We start from the raw sequence: 19,146 nt of genomic DNA, 5'->3' as shown, positions 1-19,146 counted from the left end.
TCTCCCTCTTTTCTTACTTCCCCTTCTCTCCCCCACCCCAACCCCCCCCACCCGCCCAATCCCCCCCACCACCACCACTTTCCCGTCGGCCTCACCCCTCCCTTGTGTTTGTGCAAAACACTCTTCTACCTTCTTTCTATTTGAATTGTGGATGAATTAAAATTGTACCATTTGCTTTGTGGTTTGGTTGTTTTGTTTGCTTGACCTGCTCTTTGGAAGGAGGGTGACGTTGACCTTGGGCCACTGCCCCGGAAGAAATTGATTGTGTTCTGTTGGGCGCAGGTCAAGAGCCGACGCCAGGCTCGAGCACGGAGGGGTGCGTGGTGACACCAGGGGGCAGTGGGGTAAGGTGTGGGCTCCAGGCCCTACTCCCCTGCGCCTGACCCAAGGGTGACTTTCCAGTGGGGACTAAGGGAAGACCCCTCTTGTGCCGTGTGAGGAACACCAATGGCACTCTCCCAGCTGGCGTGCGAGCCACTGGAGTGCAGGGGGCTTGAATGGTCCTGAGAATGCTGAGGAGGGGTCCTGCAGCTGAACAAGCACCAGCCTTAGCTTTATTTCATCTCTTTACTCACATGCAAGGTGGGTGGGAGATGGAATAGCATGAAGGAACAACACTGCACCAGGAGATGGGGTCTGGGAGAGCCAAGATGGACCAGAAAGGAGGCTGGGGGACTGCCCCTGCAGGAGTTGTGGGGGTGGGGGGTGGGGGGTAGCCGGAAACCAGATAGGCGGCTGAGCAGGGGAGTTTTGGGAAGAACTGAGGAGTAGGGGCCTGGCCTGGGTGTTGCAGGTTTTCTCTGTGTTTGTCAAGGAGAGGTAAGTGGAGTACCTCAAGGCCCAAGGAAACCGGAAGTTCATCCCACTTGGCTTCCTATCTGGGGTCCGCACACCATCCAGAGAGTGTCTGCTTCTGTTAGTGGCTGAGGTTCTGCTCTCTGAGGACTGGACAGGCGGGGGTGAGGGATGACCTGGGGCCAGGAGCTCCCCCCAGGCTCTGGCATGCAGCTGCTGGCTGTGGATTGCTGGATTCTGAGGTGCGAGGACTCCGGGGCTGTCCAGAGCGGCTCAGAAGCCACTGCGGGACTTCAGGAAGGACTGGGAGGCCAGGCTGGGAAGGGAAGCCGTCCCGCAGCTTCTGCATTTCTACAGCAGTCGAGGTGCAAAGCAGCCCAGCTCACTCCCTTCAGTTCACTCCGAGCAAAAGTCCTGCGGGCTGGCCATCACCTGCCCCATGAGTGGGTGGGAGGAGCAAGCTGCAAGCTTGAGTCAAGGATGACCCAGGATACCTTCCTGGTTTGTCGATGTGCATTCAAGGACAGATGGCAGGGACCGCAAAGTGGCCAGACCTCTTGGGGCCAGCTAGTGCGGAGCCCGTTTGCTGTGGGAAGCAGAGGGGGTGTTGCTACTGGTGAGGGGGTGTTGCTACAGGTGAGCCCGTTTGCTGTGGGAAGCAGAGGGGGTGTTGCTACAGGTGAGGTCCAACCAACATTAGAGCTTCAGGATCAGACTCAAGATACCCGAACTTGCCTTTCCAACCTCCTCCCACAGCTCCCACACTGGAGCTCCATCTCAGCCTGCCTGTTCTAGACACCTTGGGCTCATTCTTGAATCCCAAATGCTGTTCATAGTTCTTCCACCCCCTGAAGCACCCTCTCCTCTCTTCCCCATGCACCCATCCCTGGAGGTCTGTGCATCTGCCCCCTGGATTGCCCCTCGTGGTCCTCCTGTTACTCAGCGTCTTCAGGGCTCCTGTAGGAGAAACTTACATGGTTTCACATTGTCATCACCATATTGTAACCTTCTCCAGAGCAAGTTCCTCACTTCCTAGTTGCCCAGCATCCAAAACTGGGCTCTGTGCCTGGCAGATTCTCGGCACATAGTACAATAAGTTCAGTGAATTGACCCAAGGAGTCTTCCATGATGGGGACAGTGTAGGGACTCCACAGAGAGGTGCTTGCAGTCGGATGGCCTTGAACCCGACGTTGTACTAGAGGGAGTGGTGGTTAATGATGGTCAGCAGTGTCACCTTTGGGTCCAAGCAAGGGACAGGAGATCAGATCATTCCAGCCAGGTACGGAGGCAGAAAGAGTCCAACTGTCCCCAGGAAGCAGACGACGATAAATAACCAGAGGAATATCCTATCAATGACCATGGCCACATACTTCCAGTCTTCCTTGACCTGCACGTGGAAATGAGCTCACTGTGACAGAGGCCAGGCCTTGGGAGTGGGGAAGTGTCCCACCCATGCACAGTCTCTGTAAGGATGACACTGGGGGCAGCTGTGGCCTCACCGAGACCTGGGGAACCTAAGGTGGTCTCAAGACCCAAACAAGCCTCTCCTAGTGACCCTGCCTTATCTCACCCCTAGGACGTGAGCCAGAGCCTTTCCACAGACTCTCAAATTTCAGATAAGGGAGGCCAGATGTTCTAGAACCACCAAAGGGCATGGACCTTCCCAGGGGGGTGCGGCGATTTAAACTCAACCCCCTGGCAGTTACAAAATGGCGGAGACTGTGCCCCCACCACAGATCGCCTCTCCCTCACCCCACTCCCAATCCCCCACCCACTGCAGGAGGGGGAGCCACGGAGGTAGGTGGGGATAGGTGTGGCCCTGGGGAAGTCCGGGCGGGTCACAGGGGGCAGGGCTTTGTGGAATTGGCCTCACCGCCCAAGCAAGCAGGTGGGGTTATCTCCCTGCTCACAAGTGAGATAACGATTAATTTTTCCTAACCACTCAACACGGCCACCCACAGGCCTTCCATCCTTCCCTAGGTTGGTAAGAAGTCTGCAATCCCGAGCGGTGCCTGCTGACCTACCTACTAACGCTGGGCTTGACAGGGGCTGGGGCGGGGAGCCCACCAGATACAACCAATGTTCCTTAGGCTTTGTGGGTGAATAGTGACTTCTACAAAATGCCCAGAGCCCACAAACGAATAGAATTGGGAGGAAGCCATCAGGACAAAGGAGGAAAGCTGAGGATGCCACAGGCTGACTTACTTGGTTTATCGTCTGGTGATATTCCCTTCGCCTCCCTCTGTCCCCTCCCCCCACCACCTATAGGGTGACTGTGCCAAGAATGGCACGGGGAATTTCAGCTTCTGAGGTCCCTCCCTCTCTGGCTTGTTATTCCCCAGATAGCCTTAGCTGGGGTGTTCTTGGCTGCCGTTCTGCCACCTGCCAGCTAGATGTCCTTTATCACAGTTTAGTCCAGATTCCTGAGGGCCATAGCAGAGGGAAACGAGTCCCCATGGAGGAGACTGGGTGGTCTAAACACCTCGGGACGAGAGATAGCCACCCAGAGGAAGAGCCCCTCTCCCGGCCCCAACTCACCGAAGAGTCAGCATCCTCAGATCTCAGGTGATCGGCGATATAACGCACACCTTCCAGCGCCTTCTGTATGCGAGGTGACAGCAGAAGCCCACCCTGCTGCCACCGGGGGTCTGCCTTGGGACCCGAAGCCTCATGGTGCCGACCACCATGGCTGCAGAGGACACCCAGTCGGGGCAAGGACTGGGCTGCCCACACCCATCTGTCTTCCTCCTCCTCCTCCCTCTCATCGGCATCCACATTGGTCTCCAGCCAGCGGTAGGAGGAGCCGGGCTTCAGATCTGGGGGGTGCTGGGGCTCCAAGGAGGGCAGGGGCCGGCTCATTAGCAGCCACCGGGGTACACAGCCCAGAAAGGCCACCCGCACCCAGTGGGGCATCGTGTGGGTGCTGGGGGAGCGGTGGTGGACATTGAGGACAAAGACCGTGATGACGATGGAGAGCGTGACGAAGACCATGGTGAAGAGCAGATACTCGCCGATGAGCGGGATGACCAGGGAGGTGGAGGGGATGATGTCGGTGATGAGCAGGAGGAAGACGGTGAGCGAGAGCAGCACGGAGATGCAGAGCGTGATCTTCTCGCCGCAGTCCGAGGGCAGGTAGAAGACGAGCACGGTGAGGCACGAGAGGAGCAGGCAGGGGATGATGAGGTTGATGGTGTAGAAGAGCGGCAGGCGCCGGATGACGAAGTAGTAGGTGACGTCGGGGTAGATCTCTGCGCAGCAGTCGTACTTCTTGGTGTTGTAGGTGCCAGTGGCGTTGATGATGGCCCACTCTCCGCTCTCCCAGTAGTCCTTCAGGTCCACCGTCTGCTCCATCTGCTCCAGGTCGATCTTGGCCTTGTCGTAGGTCCAGGAGCCAAACTTCATCTTGCAGTTCTGCTGGTCGAAGGGGAAGAAGGTGACGTCGATGCTGCAGGAGCTCTTGTAGATGGCGGGGGGCACCCAGTGCACGGTGCCCGTGGAGAAGACGTGGGCCTTGGTCATGTGGGTCACCGCAAACTCCCCATCTGCACTGGGGAGAGGAGAGGCGCTGGGGGGCCCGGCTCAGCCCACGTGCCAGTGCCGGGGCCCCGAATAACAAAGCCGGACCCGGCTCAGTTGTCGCCATCTGTGCAAGTGCGGGAGGCTCTCCCAGCACACTCACACTCAGAGCTACCTGAGTTGTCTTTCAAACACTATCCTTTTAACGACAAAAGCAGGAATTTTGAAGAATATAGGAAAAGAGCAAGAATTTTAGAAACAACCGCTACCAACATTCTGATATTATACATATATATGTCATCCATATTTGAGTGCCACACACATCATATATATAATTTTCTACATATTTATAAACACATGGGACAGATAGTCATATGGCCCGTTTGTGTTCACTTAATATTTTAAGGTGATTATTTATATTTTCTCCCCACAGCAGATGGGGAGCAAGGCCCTCGTCTAGGGTCACGTCTTTTCCCACCTGAGATCCTTAGCTCCTGGCTCAGAAGAGACATAACACCTTTGCTGGTGAAGGAAGCAAGTTCCTCGACTCCCTCTGTGTACTGGGCGTTTCTGCACCAGCCTCATCCCCTAGGGCCTCTACACAAGCTGTGGGGGATGGAATGTGAGGCACAGGCCTGCCCTTAAGGAACCACAAGGAGCCACGAGGAAATGAGATGCAGCCCTTAACACCTATAACCCAAGGGGGTGGCAAGAGCACCCCAAGGCAGTCCACTTGGGGTGGGGCGGGGCGGGGGCGGACATCCCTTCTGGCGGGAGTGAGCAGGCTCACCCTTAAAGTTGCCAGTGGGACGGGTGGAGAGATGGGGTGGAAGCCACGCTAGTGGAGCAAAGGCACGGAATAAGGAACAGAGGTGGGGAGAGATAAAACTCAGTGTGTGCTCAGGCTGGGGGTGGCAGGGGGAGGGGGCAGGGCATAGGAAAGGGTGGTGGGAGATGACACTGTGGCATCATGGCGCTAGGTATCCAAGGGCCCACCAGGGCTCTGGGAGCACTGGGGGAACAGTGGCCATTCACCGGGACTTCCTGAGAGCCTGAGTCCCTGATTCCCGCCAGGTGGGATAGTGCTGTGGGCTCTGGGCCCTAATGTTCAAGGAGCCTTCCTTCTCCCTCCAATTTCTTAAAGTCAAGGGAACCAGAGGAGTACACGGGAAGACAGACTTCTTTTCTATGGAGAAGTGCCAGATTAGGAATTGGAAAACGGGAAACTCAGAAGGTTGGAAACAGGAACTTTGACAAACAGGTACACGTCAGGCCGAAGTTTAACCTTTTTTTTGGTCACCACACAGAACTACCACTAGATGGCGACATGTGCCCCATGTGGAGGAAAGAAAGGTGCAATTACCTCCATCCTCCGGTTTAACCTGGAGTGGCATGTCTGGATGAAGGACACCCTTCTTTAAATGTCTGCAAGAATTTGGTCTTTTGTCCTAGCCAACGAGTCTCCTGTTATTATCAAGGGACACTGGTCTAAGCTATAATGACGGTCCAAACTTTAGGTTGTATCTGATGTTAGGACTTTGGTCCGGACTTTCCTGCCAGGTGCAAAGGGAGCACAACTAGAAGGATCCTGGGCGCTGGCTCAGGGTTATGGCTCCGCATAAAGATATGCAGGAAGGGGCCCGTGAGTCCAGTGACAACCGCCAACACCAGGCACCTGCAGCTAGACCTTCTGGTAATCCGTGCTGATCTGTGTGTTTATGGACGCAGCTCAGGAAAGAGGGCTTTGGGTCTGACCAGGACTCGGCAGTATAAAGGAATCATTGTCATGACTTTCTCTGAAGACACCAAAACTCAAAAATGTCCCCCTTTATTTTTTTGTTTAAAGATAGTTCTTCCAAATTTGGGTCAAAAGAGTTAGAAAACCTAGACTGCATGTGTACCTTAGCAGCACAACTTCCAACAACATTGAAAATGATATCTTGTGCTCACAGTTCCCAAAGGACTGGGGCTGGGGTGGAGGAGTTATGGGCATACAGTCCATATCTTCCAAAATTATTTGACCACAGGACTGGTTTTCGTATCTGCTCGTATCTCTGAGAATGGGGGCTCCTTAGAGATCCACATTAGAAAACTCCGTTAGACAAGCATAACATCAAATACTTTTCAGGTTTTGTTTTCTAAGTGAAGAATTACCTGACACCAAACAGACAAATGAAAGACTAGGTCTCTATCTTTTTTTTTTTTAATTGTGTTGTTGGTGTTCACTGGGACTCTCTTTCCACTCCCCTGCCTTTTATCAGTGTCTCATCATTGTGCTCAAAAATGGCTCCTTTTTGGGTCCTGAATGCAAAGCAACTATAAATAATGTGAGTTTTACAAAATACCCACGCCAAGTGAGTCCGCCCCTTGAGGGTGCTCCCCGGGGATGCTGCTCACCGGTTCCAACAATACCACCCTCCTGCAAAACGCCCACCCTTCGGCATTGCTTTCACAGTCTACACCACCCGATTTTTCAAAGACCACGTGGTGTGGGCAAATCCGTGCCCCATACATACAGTACCATGTGCTAATTTAGACTGGGTTCTCAGTAAGTTTGGGTGGACAAGTGCGAGAAACGAAGGAATCAAGGGGAAAGGAGGAGGGATGAGGATGAGTGAGAGGATGAGTCGAGAAGGAGGAAGGAAGCTGAGACACGAGGGGGGACGGCCCACGTCCAACCCAGCCAGGCTTCCCGACACCCGCCCCTCCCGGGAGCCTCCACCGGCTTCCTACTTGTTGTAGAGGACAATGTCAGGGATCCAGATCATCTCCGAAGGGACCCGGAGGGATGTGATGTTGCCGAAGTCAGCCGGGTTCCAGTGCAGCTTGTAGTCGTTCCACTCCTATATGTGGGGAGGGAAGTCCCGTCACCTGGCACCGCCTGCCTTCGGGAGCACCCCCATACACACAAGGGCCTCCCCATACCCACAGAGGAGAAAGGGCCGTGAGACCGGGACAGGGGTCGGAGCTGGGGATCGGGAGTCCAGCCTGGGATAACCAAGCCCGTTTTGCCCCAGCTCTGGTACACAAAGTCCTGGGCACACCTGGACAATAGGTCCCGCTAGTCCGGCCTCCAGTCCCTGTTCTGCCCCCCTAGCGGGATGATGCTGGAGAGCCACCTCACTCATTTGTAGGAACAACGTTTTTTTAATGCCTCACAGTTTACAAAGGATTTGTACACCCTGCATCTCAGAAGAGACTCCCTGGGAGAGCCGGGGAGGGAATGCTGGGCAGACCGAAGTATCTCCCCATTCGAACAGGTAAGGAAACTGAGGACCAGAGAAGTGAAAACACCCAGCCAGGGTTATGTGGCTGAGACTGGGGAGTCCAGAGCGGGAAGTCCACAGTGCTTATAAACTGTGTTCCAGAGCATCCCCCCGCTCCCCCGCCTTGGGAGACCCAGCAGGAAGGGGAAGCTCTGGGCCCCAGCCTTGGTTCCAGTAGTAGGTCCAAGCGAATATCCCCCCCAAAACCAGGATAATATTACTCACTCTCTGAAATGTTCCTTCTCGGCAACATCACAAGTGGTGATCAGTGTGGATTTGCCTACATATTTATTTAATGCTTCTTTAAGTTCTACCAGCCAGGGACAACAGCTGGTTCACTCTGGCTCCCTAGCACCAAGCCCTGGGGCCATGTTCAGGAAACGTGTAGCTCAGCAATGAAAACAATGCCTTCTCCCTCTAAAGCTGTCTGGTTCTAGCTCTGGGACAGAGGGCTTCCCACCACCCTTCTGGACCTGAAAGAAACAACCAACCCAACAGATAATGACTGGGGTTGCCCCACAAGGCTGTCTTTGCCACCCAGGGCCTTTTCATAATTAAAATAATAGCTACTAGCATCTATATACGTAGTTTTGTCATAGGCCCTTTGGATGGTTCTTTCCAATCTTCACAACAACCCTCTGGATAAGGATGAAGAGAGTGAAGTGTGGAGGGTACGCTGCTAATAAGTGGCAGCACCGGTACTTGAATCCTGGCCTCCCCAACTCTGAGCCTGCCCTCGTTCCAGGGGCCATTTTGCTTTTGCACATCTTCACTAAAATAGTGCCGTAATGCACCCTTGAATAGGATCCCACGATGGAAGGCTTTTCCCCTCCAAGGATAATTGTGTGACGTTTACACAAAGCATCAACCTGGTAGGGGTCCAGGAAGGAGTGAAGGGAAATAGCATTTTCAGGAAGCAGTTGCATGCGAGGAAGAGCACTGGTCTAGCTCAGTGGTGTGGTTCCCAAACTCCAAGCACCCAAGTCCCAGGTTCATAATTTTTGACAATATACCTGTGCTGTCTGTATCATCATGTACTCAGTTTTTCCCTTCAAATTTCTTCATGGTTTTTAAGATCACCTGAATTTTGAAATTTTACATCAGGGACTTCACTAGAAAATCAAAAGCATTTGAAATATCCACTAAAATATAAATGTAAGACGATTACAAAAGGATCAGCAAGGCAAGTAAAACCATTCTCACAGAACACTGCTGTTGGTACCCAAACCAGGCTTGGGGAGACACTGACCCAGCAGTGGTATTGACTGTTCACCTGTAGAGGAAGGCTTAGGTGCTCAGAGGACCCCAACTTGCAAAATAAGGAACGTTTAAAACTTTGTAAAATTGTCAGGACTTCTCAGGACATTGACGAACAATTTTGAAAGGGATTGGGCCTCATTGTTGTATTCCCTTTCCCCCAAGTCCATCATCTCTCAAGCTTTCAGGCTTCGACCAACATTTGGAGGGCCTCTGTACCCATGGGTTATAGTAATTGGCAATTAGTTGCCAATGCAGGCAACTGAGGACACTATCTCCATTTAACAGATGAGGAACTACGACTCTGATAGGCTGAATAACTTGCAGAACATCACAGGTTAGTCAGAGGGGCTGCTGGTTGGCTTGACTCTGGCTCTCATGCTCCTTCCTCTGCTCTCCATCCCAGCCCTTGAAGCCAGGGACACCAGCCCTGGGGTGTGGGGGGCAGGATAGCAACCTATCCCAGAGCTGATCCCTGCACTGCAGAACAGTGTGGCTTCCCAAGTCCCTTACCGCTCTGGACCTCGATTTGCAAATCTGTAAAGATGAGCCATGTGACCTCCTGGCAGCTGCAGGGTGAGCAGTGTCAGAGCGATGGACTCCATGGCTCTCTCCTAAGCATTCAGCTATAAACTCCATGGCCAGTATACAGCCCTGGGATCACGCTAAGGGAAGCATTCATTCAAAAGACTCAAAGTAGTTATGCCAATCCCAGTTTCGATTGTCGTGGGTTTCTGAGTGCCAGCCTCTGAGATAGGAGATGGTCAGTTTTCTAGTGGGACAGGAAGAGGAGTAGTGGGGGGTCAAGGAGGCAGAGGGCTAGGTCCTCTTTCTCATTTTCTCCCACCTGTCTACACTTCTGGGCCTAGGGAGGGGCTGGGCAGAGCATGAAGAGGATCAAGCAGAAGGGAATATATTCAGCCTCAAATAAAGCCTATGCCCCCAAGTGCTGCCCCTGAGAATGGTATATCAAAAAGGGCCACACATTCTTTGCCAGGAGTGATGCTGGGCCAGTTTTCAGACCTTAAGAAACCAGCAGCTTCATTTCCTTTCTCTTGGGACCCTTGCTCTGGGGTCTCTGAACTTCCAGGTGAGGCAACCAACTCCCCTGCTGGAGAAAGACACTGAGTATGCCTGAAGAGGGTGAAGGACCCAAGTGGGCCCAGCTTCCAGAGCCTTCCAGAGCCTTCCAGACATCCCCACTAAGGAATGGACATAGGTGACACTATCTTAGACCCTCCAGAGCAGACTAGCCACAGGTTAAATAGCACCAAGTAACACCAGTAGTTGCCATGCAAAGCGGAAGAAGCCGCCCAAACTCCTCGCCATAAAACCATGAGATATGATAAACTGTCACTTTATGCCATTAAGTGTTGGGGTGGTTTGTTAAGCATCATAGACATGGAACACCCAGCATTCTCCTGCAGAAGGAGCCTGGGGTTCCAAGTTGAACACACCTGGGGCCCCCCTTTTCTAGCTGAACTACACTCTGCTTCAGGCTTTCCTTAGCTATTCAGTGGGCAGAATGAAACCTTCTCTGGGTTTTCAGTGACTACTCAGAATGAGCTGATCTGCAAACAATGGCAGGAAACGCCTACCCCCAGGAAGGGGATGCCTAGGTTCTGGTAGGTGACCTTCTCGGGTGCCAGACTCAGAGTCTCAGTGCACACTCCCTACCAGAAGCCATCTGCAATCAGCCAGCTTTGGGAACATCCCAAGTGGCAACTCTCCCTTGAAACGTGAAACGTGAATTCAGAATACCTCTGTTTGTGAGACAGTCCTGGGAGGGTCTGGGGTCCATGGGCTCCCACCCCGACTCTTGCCTCAACCAGGGAAGCGGTTCTCACCTGCTTTAGCCAGACGTTGGTCGTCATCATTTGGTTCTTCTCATCCTGCCCAGTGGAAAGAGTAAGAACAATAGAGCGATGGAGCCAGCCCCCCAAAACAGGGTGGAGTGGGATGGGCTGACGCAGATCCCCTATGCCCAGAAGGACCTCTCACATGACATCCCAAGCCCGGCCCAACCCTCCACCCCCTCCTGACACCGCCATCCTTACAGATCCTTCAGGAGCGCAGAGGCCGCTTGGGTCCTCTGGGTTTGTGTTGAGTGGAACAAACAGGGCACCCAGACAACCCATTGCTGTGGATCAGCGTCCTCTCAGGGGGGTCTCCAGGGCTGGCACAGTGGGAAGGAGAAGGGCTGGAGCTGGGAAGCGGGGGAAGAAGGACCCCGGGAAAGGGACCTGTGGTCTGGGGGCTGATCCCAAAGGGGAGAAGCATGGGGGGACAGGCCCACCACATCGATGAGCTGGGCAATCGACAGCCCGAAGCGCACGATCACCACGTCCGAGGTGTTGGGCACCGGCCGTGCCCAGCGGTTGTAGCCCCTGAAGAGGTGTTTGAAGAGGCGGCCCTCAGCTTGGGGAGGGGAGGCTCGCTGTGCCGACCCTGTGGACGGGAAGGAAGACAGGGGTCTCCGGGAGTCCATGGTGGTGAGTGCCTGGGTCCCTCTCCCGTCGAATCAAAGCCACTCAGTCTCGGTTTCCTCATCTGTAAAATGGGGACGCTATCCAGAACCTATCTATCTCTAAACACTGCTGAGGATTAAATATAACAGTGTCTAGTGGAGCTTGATGAAGCAAGCGAGACATGCTTGGAGCTCAAGAAAGGGCACTTACTCTGTGACTGTTAGATAAGAAGCGGGGGGAAGTGCTGGAGAGGGAGGCAGAGGAGTGGGGTGGACCTGACCTGGAGACAAGATGCAACCTTGAACTGAGAAGCCCCAAGGGACAGCCGTATGGGGGAGACACCTGGTCCATGTGGGGTGAGCAGGGCGAGAAGGGCTTCACACGTCTCCAGGAGCCCTTCACTCCCATCCACTTGCCAACGAACTTCTGGCTAATGCTAACCACAAAATCCTCTGCCACTTCAGGCGTGTCCCCAATTTTTGCTGAAGTGGGGAGGTTCAAGGCAACATGCTCAGAGCTGAGATTGCCCGGCCACTTTCCCACTGTGCAACAAGCTGCTTGGAAGTTCCCCGTGGCTTTGGCAGACTGCCATGAGGTCCCTGCCGGAGATTCCCCCATGCTGCCTGAGAGCCCCCAGGTGTGGCATGATGTCCTAGTGACAACACCCACTCACCTGCCGGGATCAGAAGGAGCCACCACAAACCGAGCTTCATCATGGACAGGACCACAGAGTGGGAGGGGCCCATGGCTTCCAAGGATGAGGTCTGGCTTCCTCTGGACATCAGAAGGAGGGCAGGCAGGGCTGCGCTGGGGCTTGGGGCTCCAACCCACTTCCGCAGGAGAGTTCCGGGTGCTAACACGGCAGAGTTCCTGCTGGATCCCACATAGCCCCTCTCACTGTGGAACCTGCGCAAGCCAGGGACAGGGTCTTAGGGTCCTGCCTCCTTGACACACGTGTGCTTTTGTTCCTCACGCTTTGTAGAGCTGAGAAATGCCGGCAAACAGGCCTCCCAGGAGTAGAGGGCTTGGGGCTCACGGAGGAGCTAACATCTCCCTCTTCCTCTGGCCTGACCTGCTAGACAGAGGAAGGTGCAAGATGTGAATGGAGTCCCCATCGTTCTGGTCTGGGTGCGGGGTCTCTAAAACGGAGATGATCGTACCACCCAGGGTGGTCAGTGGAAGAATTCAGGTGCTGTTCACAGCAGCCCAAATTTGAAAGCAGCCAAACGCCGATCAGCTGATGAACACGCATTTGACAGATGGCACGTTCATACGATGGAAGCCCAGGTCATGAAAAGGAATCTCCGGCTACGGCACGGACCAGCCTTGAAAACCTGCCAAGTGCAAGACGTCAGACGCACAAAACGACACATTGTGGGATTCGATGTGTATGAAATACCCAGAGTAGGTAAATCTGTGGGCTCAGAGGGCAGATGAACGGTTGTTGGAGGGTGGGGGTAGGGAGGGGATGGGGGAAGGGAGAGGAGGGAGTGATCGCTAATGGTAGAGGGTTTCTGTTTTGTGGGGCGGGGGGATCAAAATGTCCTGCCGTGATGTTGCGGTGTTGGTTGGACAACTCAGCAAATATACTAAAACTCGCCAAAAACGTGCATTTTTCGAAGGATGACTTTTGTGGTAACGTGAACTGTCTCTCCAAAGAGCAGTTATTAACAAGATAAATAGACACCATCTGGATTAGTAAAATAAATAAATAAATAAACATCCAAGTCTCTTTAGACTCTAGGGACGATGAAGGCTAGAACGTGGATAGGTAGGGTTCCAGTGGCAAGAAGGACAGTGATGTGGGAGACGGGAGGGGCGTGTTGAATGTTCCGTAGCAGGGAGAGCTGGAGAAAAGGGTGGTGCCCTCATGAATGGGATCAGTGCCCTTATGAAAGAGATCCCAGAGTGCTCCCTCTCCCCTTCCACTGTGTGAGGACGCGGCGAGAAAGCATCGTCTATGAACCAGGAAGCAGGCTCCTATCAGACACCGAATCTACCAGCACCTTGGACTTGGACGTTCCAGCCTCCAAAACTGTAAGAATAAATGTCTGTTGCTTACAAGCCGCCCAGCCTGTGGTGCTTTTGTTACAGCAGGACCCATGGACTAAGACAACCAAATTTCTCTTTTCCTATCTTTTGTTCTGTGTATATACAGATCACCTGTGTCATCTCCAGGTGCAGAAATTAGAGGCAATTTTTCCTCTTCTTTTTTTTTTAATTTTATTTATTTGTCAGAGAGAGAGAGAGAGCACAAGCAGGAAGAGCAGCAGGCAGAGAGAGAAGCAGGCTCCCTGTAGAGCAGGGAGCCCCATCTGGGACTCGATCCCAGGACCCTCAGATCATGACCTGAGCTGCAAGCAGATACGTAACCGACTGAGCCACCCTGACGTCCCAAATTTTCTTCTTTTTCATACTTCACTATATTTTCCAAATCTCCTACCATATGTGTCCACTAGGTGTTTTATGTGCCCTCCCTGTATCTCATGGTGGGGGGTGGGGGAAGCAACTCTCATCCCCAAAGTAGGTGTAGATTTAAGACTCCGTTTCTCTAGCACTGGGTGTTATATGTAAGTGATAAATCACTGAATTCTACCCCAAAAGCCATTATTGCACTGTTAACTAGCTAAAATTTAAATCAAAAAACAAAACTTTTAAAAAGATTCCATTCCTCCAATTGAGTGGAGCACAAGTCATCAAAATCATCTGTGAAAAATGTAGAAGCAACCCACATGTCCATCTGTGGACGGATGGATAAATGAAGTGTTGTATACCTATAGTGAAGTATTATTTAGCCTTAAAAAGTGAAAAAAAAATTCTGACACATCTACGGACTTGAAGACATTATGCTAGGTGAAAGAGGCCAAACACCAAAGGACAAATCTTGTGTAATTCACTTATTTGATTACTGGAGTAGTCAAATTGATAGATCCAGGGTAGTGGCTGCCAGAGGCTGGGAAGAGGCATGGAGGGGAGCTAGTGTTTAATGGGGGCAGAGTTTCAGGCAAAGCTCCGGAGACGGATGATGGTTGCACAGCAAAGGGAATGTTCTCAACGTTACTGAACTGTGTACTTAAAAATAGTTAAAACGGGCGCCTGGGTGGCTCAGTCGTTAAGCATCCTTCTTCAGTTCAGGTCATGGTCCCAGGGTCCTGGGATTACGCCCTATTCAGGACTTCCTGCTCTTGGCAGGAAGCATGCTTCTCCCTCTCTCACTCCCCTTGCTTGTGTTCCCTCTCTCACTTTGTGTGTCTCTGTCTGTTAAATAAATAAAATCTTTAAAAAAAATAGTTAAAACAGGGGTGCCTGGGTGGCTCAGCAGGTTAAAGCCTCTGCCTTTGGCTCAGGTCATGATCCCAGGGTCCTGGGATGGAGCCCCACATCAGGCTCTCTGCTTTGCAGGGAGCCTGCTTCCTCCTCTCTCTCTGCCTGCCTCTCTGCCTACTTGTGATCTCTGTCAAATAAATAAATAAAATCTTTTAAAAAAATAAATAAAAATAAAAAATAGTTAAAACAGTAATTATACATATTTTGCCACAGTAAAAAAATAATTAGAGAAGAAAAACAGGTAATAAATACTCAAAACTCACCCCAAAAAAGAGTCAGCTGTGTTCATGGGAATCACCTCAGGGCTGAGACAAAAAAGAGAACAAGAAACAGATCCTAGCACTGAACTCCTCCCATGGGCTCGGAAAGTTGAGATGAGAGTTGATGGGAGCTTGGGAGGAGAAGCAGAGGTCACTGCTGTGAGCTCCTTGTGGGTGGGAAGCTGTGTCGCATTCACCTCTTATCTCAGCCCCAAGCACAGATCTTAGAACAGGAGTTTGCTTTGCAGGTTGTAGGTACATAGGGTCACCCATGAATGGTGCCCAGGAGTGGAAGAGGGTTCTGGAAGAATGTATGAGGGAGACCCAGGCTCATGGCTTAGTTTAAGGAGCAAGATGACATTGAGCACTTTTTCCATAATCTGATTATTTATTCTTTTCTTTCCTCGTTCATCTTTCCACTGCCTCTTCCATGATGGGGACAACAATGTGCCCGGCTTTAAGGATCAAGAATTGAGAATGTGTGGCCTTAAGGGGGACACAGTAGAGAAGAAAGGACAGAAGAAAACCTCTGGAATCTCGTCTGCTCATCCACTCCTGCTGTAAGTCATGACTTTACTCATTTCGTCCCATGGGTTTCAACGCCATGCAAAGAGACCCCAAGTTCCCAGAAGTCCCTTCTGAACTCTTTCCAACTACTCACACTGGGCAGCTCTTCCTTGAGTCTAAGGTTGTGCAAGCACCTGAGAGCCACTTGAGTTGAGTTGGCTTGAAGACCCTGGTGTTGCCAGCAGAGAGGAATTTCATCAGTCCCCAGGGGAAACTGCAGAAAAGGTGTGTTCGTTCGTTTGTGTGTGTTTGTTTGTTTATCCTTCTACACTCATGCAAAACCTGACGGTCATGGAGCTCCTCTTCTGGTTCCTTTTCCCTTTCATCCTCTGCCCCGGATGCTTTGGGATTCTCACGTGTCCCATGCCTCCCTAACTGACCTGGAATGTCAGTGACAAATTATTATGACACCGTCTCCACCATCTAGAAGTTTCATTTGCTTGTTAAAATGAAGGGGAGCTAGAAAATTGAATTGTTCCTCTCCACCAGGACATATCAGTGAAGATTCACGGCTTTGTTTTCGGTTAGGGGTGAGAGAACATGACAGGCAAGCACAGGGAAAGAAGATTCCAGGTCCCCTGTGATGTTAACACCTAGATCTTTCTAAAAACAATTTGCAAGTGTGCGATTTTAAGGTTTAGAAGGCACTTTCACACCTTTGCCCTCATTGGAGTCTCATATCACCCCAGGAGGGTAAGGGCAAGGGATTTTATTATCTCTTTTGTATAAATAAAGGAAATAGTGGCGTTCAAAAAAGATTTGCTCAGGGATGGATAGTTCAAAAGTGGTAACAGTTGGGATTCAGACTCAGGTCTTCAGCTTCTAAACTCTAATCTGGTAAAATGCTACCCAGTGCCACTAACTAGAAGGGCAATTCGTATGGGTAACTTATGCCCATACTTAGATCTACAGATCCTTGCACTATTGACTGTCACTGCTGAGTCACTGTCAGGACTGAGGTCGATGGCAGGTAGGTGGTGTGAAGGCAAAGGTGTCCCACCCCACACCCATGTTTGCCTGGATCTAGGGTTCTGAGAGCTTCCTCTATATGCAGATCTACTCACTCCTCCTTCCAACCCATATCATGGTCACAAATCCCAAGGCTATGTATGATCTCTTTCAACAAAGTGCACTAAATAAAAGATTTTCTTTCCCTATTAGTGACAAGAGGAGAAAAAGAAACAGAAGTCCAAGGATGCTGAAATTGCATGATATAAAAACCAATCAGAGATATGTCAGACCCTCTGGAAGACTGCGCAAATAAAAGTCAATCGATCCTAGAGGATACAATCCTACAAGATGCCTCAAATTTGCATCCTTTGTAATTAGCCCACGAAGATAATTTCATTACTTTATCATTGGAAACCAAATGAGAAATTATCCCAGTTAATTGACAGTAATTAGAGATACCTTCTGCCTAAGAAAGATATTAAAAGAGAAAGAACCCTGGAACCTTTGATCTTTTAAGTGGCTGGATTGGCAGGTTTGGAGGTTTGGCAGGATGGCTGTGGTGTGACTATCTGTCTGTAAAGTGGGTCTGGGTGAATGGGACGCATAGGGAAATCTACCCAAAAGACACTGCGTATGCAAAAGGCTCAGACACCAACATCCCCACTATTGTTGCTGATGCAATCAAATAACCAGACCACCCCCACCCCCTGACCCTTACGCCTACACCAACCTCCTGAGTCCAGGTCCCCTGAAGTCAAAGGAATTTGGCCTCTTCGTCCAACTTCCTACTGCAGCTGACTTTCGGCTTCCCACCCCCCAGGTCCTGTTCTAGTCTCTTCACAAACATCACCTTCTCCAGGAAGCCTTCTTAGACCCCACCAGCTCCTCTCTGCCATCCAGCACCCTGTCCCTCCACATGAGAGTCCCAGCTCTCTCTCCTCTGTCAATACCCCAAAAATGGCCCCTTGATGAGAGGAAATGATACTGTTTCTTCTTCCAAATAATTTCATGCCAGGGGCTTAGGGGAAAGAGACCGTATTTCTAGCTTGTGTGTCTGCTCTGCTCCATACCCTGATCAACCACAGAAGCCTAACATCTCAAGGTCAGGTAGAATCTTAAAGGTCATCTGGATTAGCACATCAGCCTGTGTAGGAAACCTCGCTGACAAATTCCAGCCTCAGAAAAACCCTGGCAATGAAGCACTTGCTACTTTTCCAAGTCAGTGAGTACCACTGATGTCTGTTAGTCTTTACTGAAAGATACAGAATGTTTGCTTCATGAGTAAATAAAGGAAGGAATAGTACGTAGAAGCAGATTTGATATAGTAACACCACGAACCCCTGAGACTGAGCTACCCCAGTAGAAGGGGCTGACTGTCACTGGGCTGTGAACTGCCCTCGCAGGGATAACCGGAAGATGAAAATTCTTCTAGAAGCAGGTGACTTCCAGCATTCTGACATGCTCCCCTCCCAAAGTACCCGGAAGCCGCTCATCCGCTAGTATCCCCCTGGACCCCACCCCCACAATGCCCTACCCCCACATTCCCCAATGCAAGCTTTTGGGGCACCTTTCTTACCGGTGGTGACAGAAGAAGAAAGGCCTTTGAGAGAACACAGAACCAGCCTGGCTTGGAAGTCCCGGTCAGCTGACAAAAGTCCCCCCCAAATGGAAGGGCAGGTGCAAAGCAGAGCAGGGTGACTTCATTTTATGGTCACACTGATGCTGGAACAGGACCCACGTTGGCAGACGAGGGCGACCTGACTCTGAGGGTCAAGCTGGCTTCCTGGGGAGGGCTGGGTAAGTTCTGCAGGCTGGTCAGTTTGCCTGGGCTTCCCGCTCTGGCGGCTGGAGAGGCTTCCTGCAGGTGCTACGGGGGGTGGGGGGGGGGTGGCGTCACGGAGAGCCAGGCACAAAGGCTTCTGCAGGTAAAAGCCAAAGCCAGTCCACAGGAGGGAATGCTGGCTTGGCCAGCACACAGACTCATGCTCTCATTCTCTCTCTCTCCCTGTCTAATACACACACACACACACACACACACACACACACACACACACACATCTTCTCTGGAGGGAAGGAGGAGGAGCCTGTACTATTCAGCCTGTGTCCAGTGGGGACAGACAACAGATTTGCTCTTCTCTGTCCAGTACTTAAGATGCGTCTCTCTTTGCTCTGAAGGACCCTGTGCCCCGGGATCACTGCCTGGACCCCCTGACCTCACAGGTGGGGGGATCTCCTGGGTCCTGGGTCTGGGGGTCAAGAGAGCAGCATAACTGCCAGTTGAATAGCAGTGAGGATAGAGCCCTCAGCAAGCCAGCCTATGGATCTCTCCTTCCCCTTCTCCTCTGGAGGAAAACCCCTCTCCCCCTGCCAGCTGTCTGCAGGACAACCCGCTCACCTGTGCCCCTGCCTGGCTTGGCTGCAGCTTGCCTGTCCCCTCCTCAACCTCCTTGCCAGTGACTTTGCCTTCAGTTCCCAGAGAAGCAAGGTCATCCTCCAAACCATACACAGACCCGTTGCCTCCTTCTCTGATGAGGAGTCGTATTCTTCCTCCCCTTTCTTCCCGCGCGGGAAGCTTGGCCCCTGTGATCTTGATGGAATCCCCATCTATTAAATAACCCCAGGCTTTCTCCTATCTTCACCACTCCTCCTGCTGGATCCTTTCCTTCAGCCCATAAATAAGCTCATCCTCCATCCTAAAAACACCCTTCGAGGTCTGCCTCCCCTTCAAGTTACTTGTTC

At 51.7% G+C, this 19,146-nt stretch overlaps 1 protein-coding gene across 1 annotated transcript; it reads right to left on the bottom strand.

Moving 5' to 3' along the window:
* Positions 1-1,510: 1,510 nt before the first annotated feature.
* Positions 1,511-18,340, bottom strand: CHRNA2 (cholinergic receptor nicotinic alpha 2 subunit). The gene is made up of 7 exons (XM_032330849.1): positions 17,984-18,340; positions 11,976-12,208; positions 11,131-11,282; positions 10,682-10,726; positions 7,045-7,154; positions 3,334-4,342; positions 1,511-2,182 (listed from the first exon to the last, which is right to left on the bottom strand). Exons 2-7 carry the CDS (start codon positions 12,082-12,084, stop codon positions 2,057-2,059), a joined length of 1,551 nt encoding a protein of 516 aa, XP_032186740.1. The 5' UTR covers positions 12,085-12,208; positions 17,984-18,340; the 3' UTR covers positions 1,511-2,056.
* Between the last annotated feature and the right edge of the window lie 806 nt (positions 18,341-19,146).

The sequence above is a fragment of the Mustela erminea genome, chromosome 2 (genome assembly GCF_009829155.1).
Source record: "Mustela erminea isolate mMusErm1 chromosome 2, mMusErm1.Pri, whole genome shotgun sequence".
Classification (NCBI taxonomy): Eukaryota; Metazoa; Chordata; class Mammalia; order Carnivora; family Mustelidae; genus Mustela; species Mustela erminea.
The sequence above is the reverse complement of the archived record's forward strand: the minus strand, read 5'-3'. Positions and strand labels throughout refer to the sequence as shown.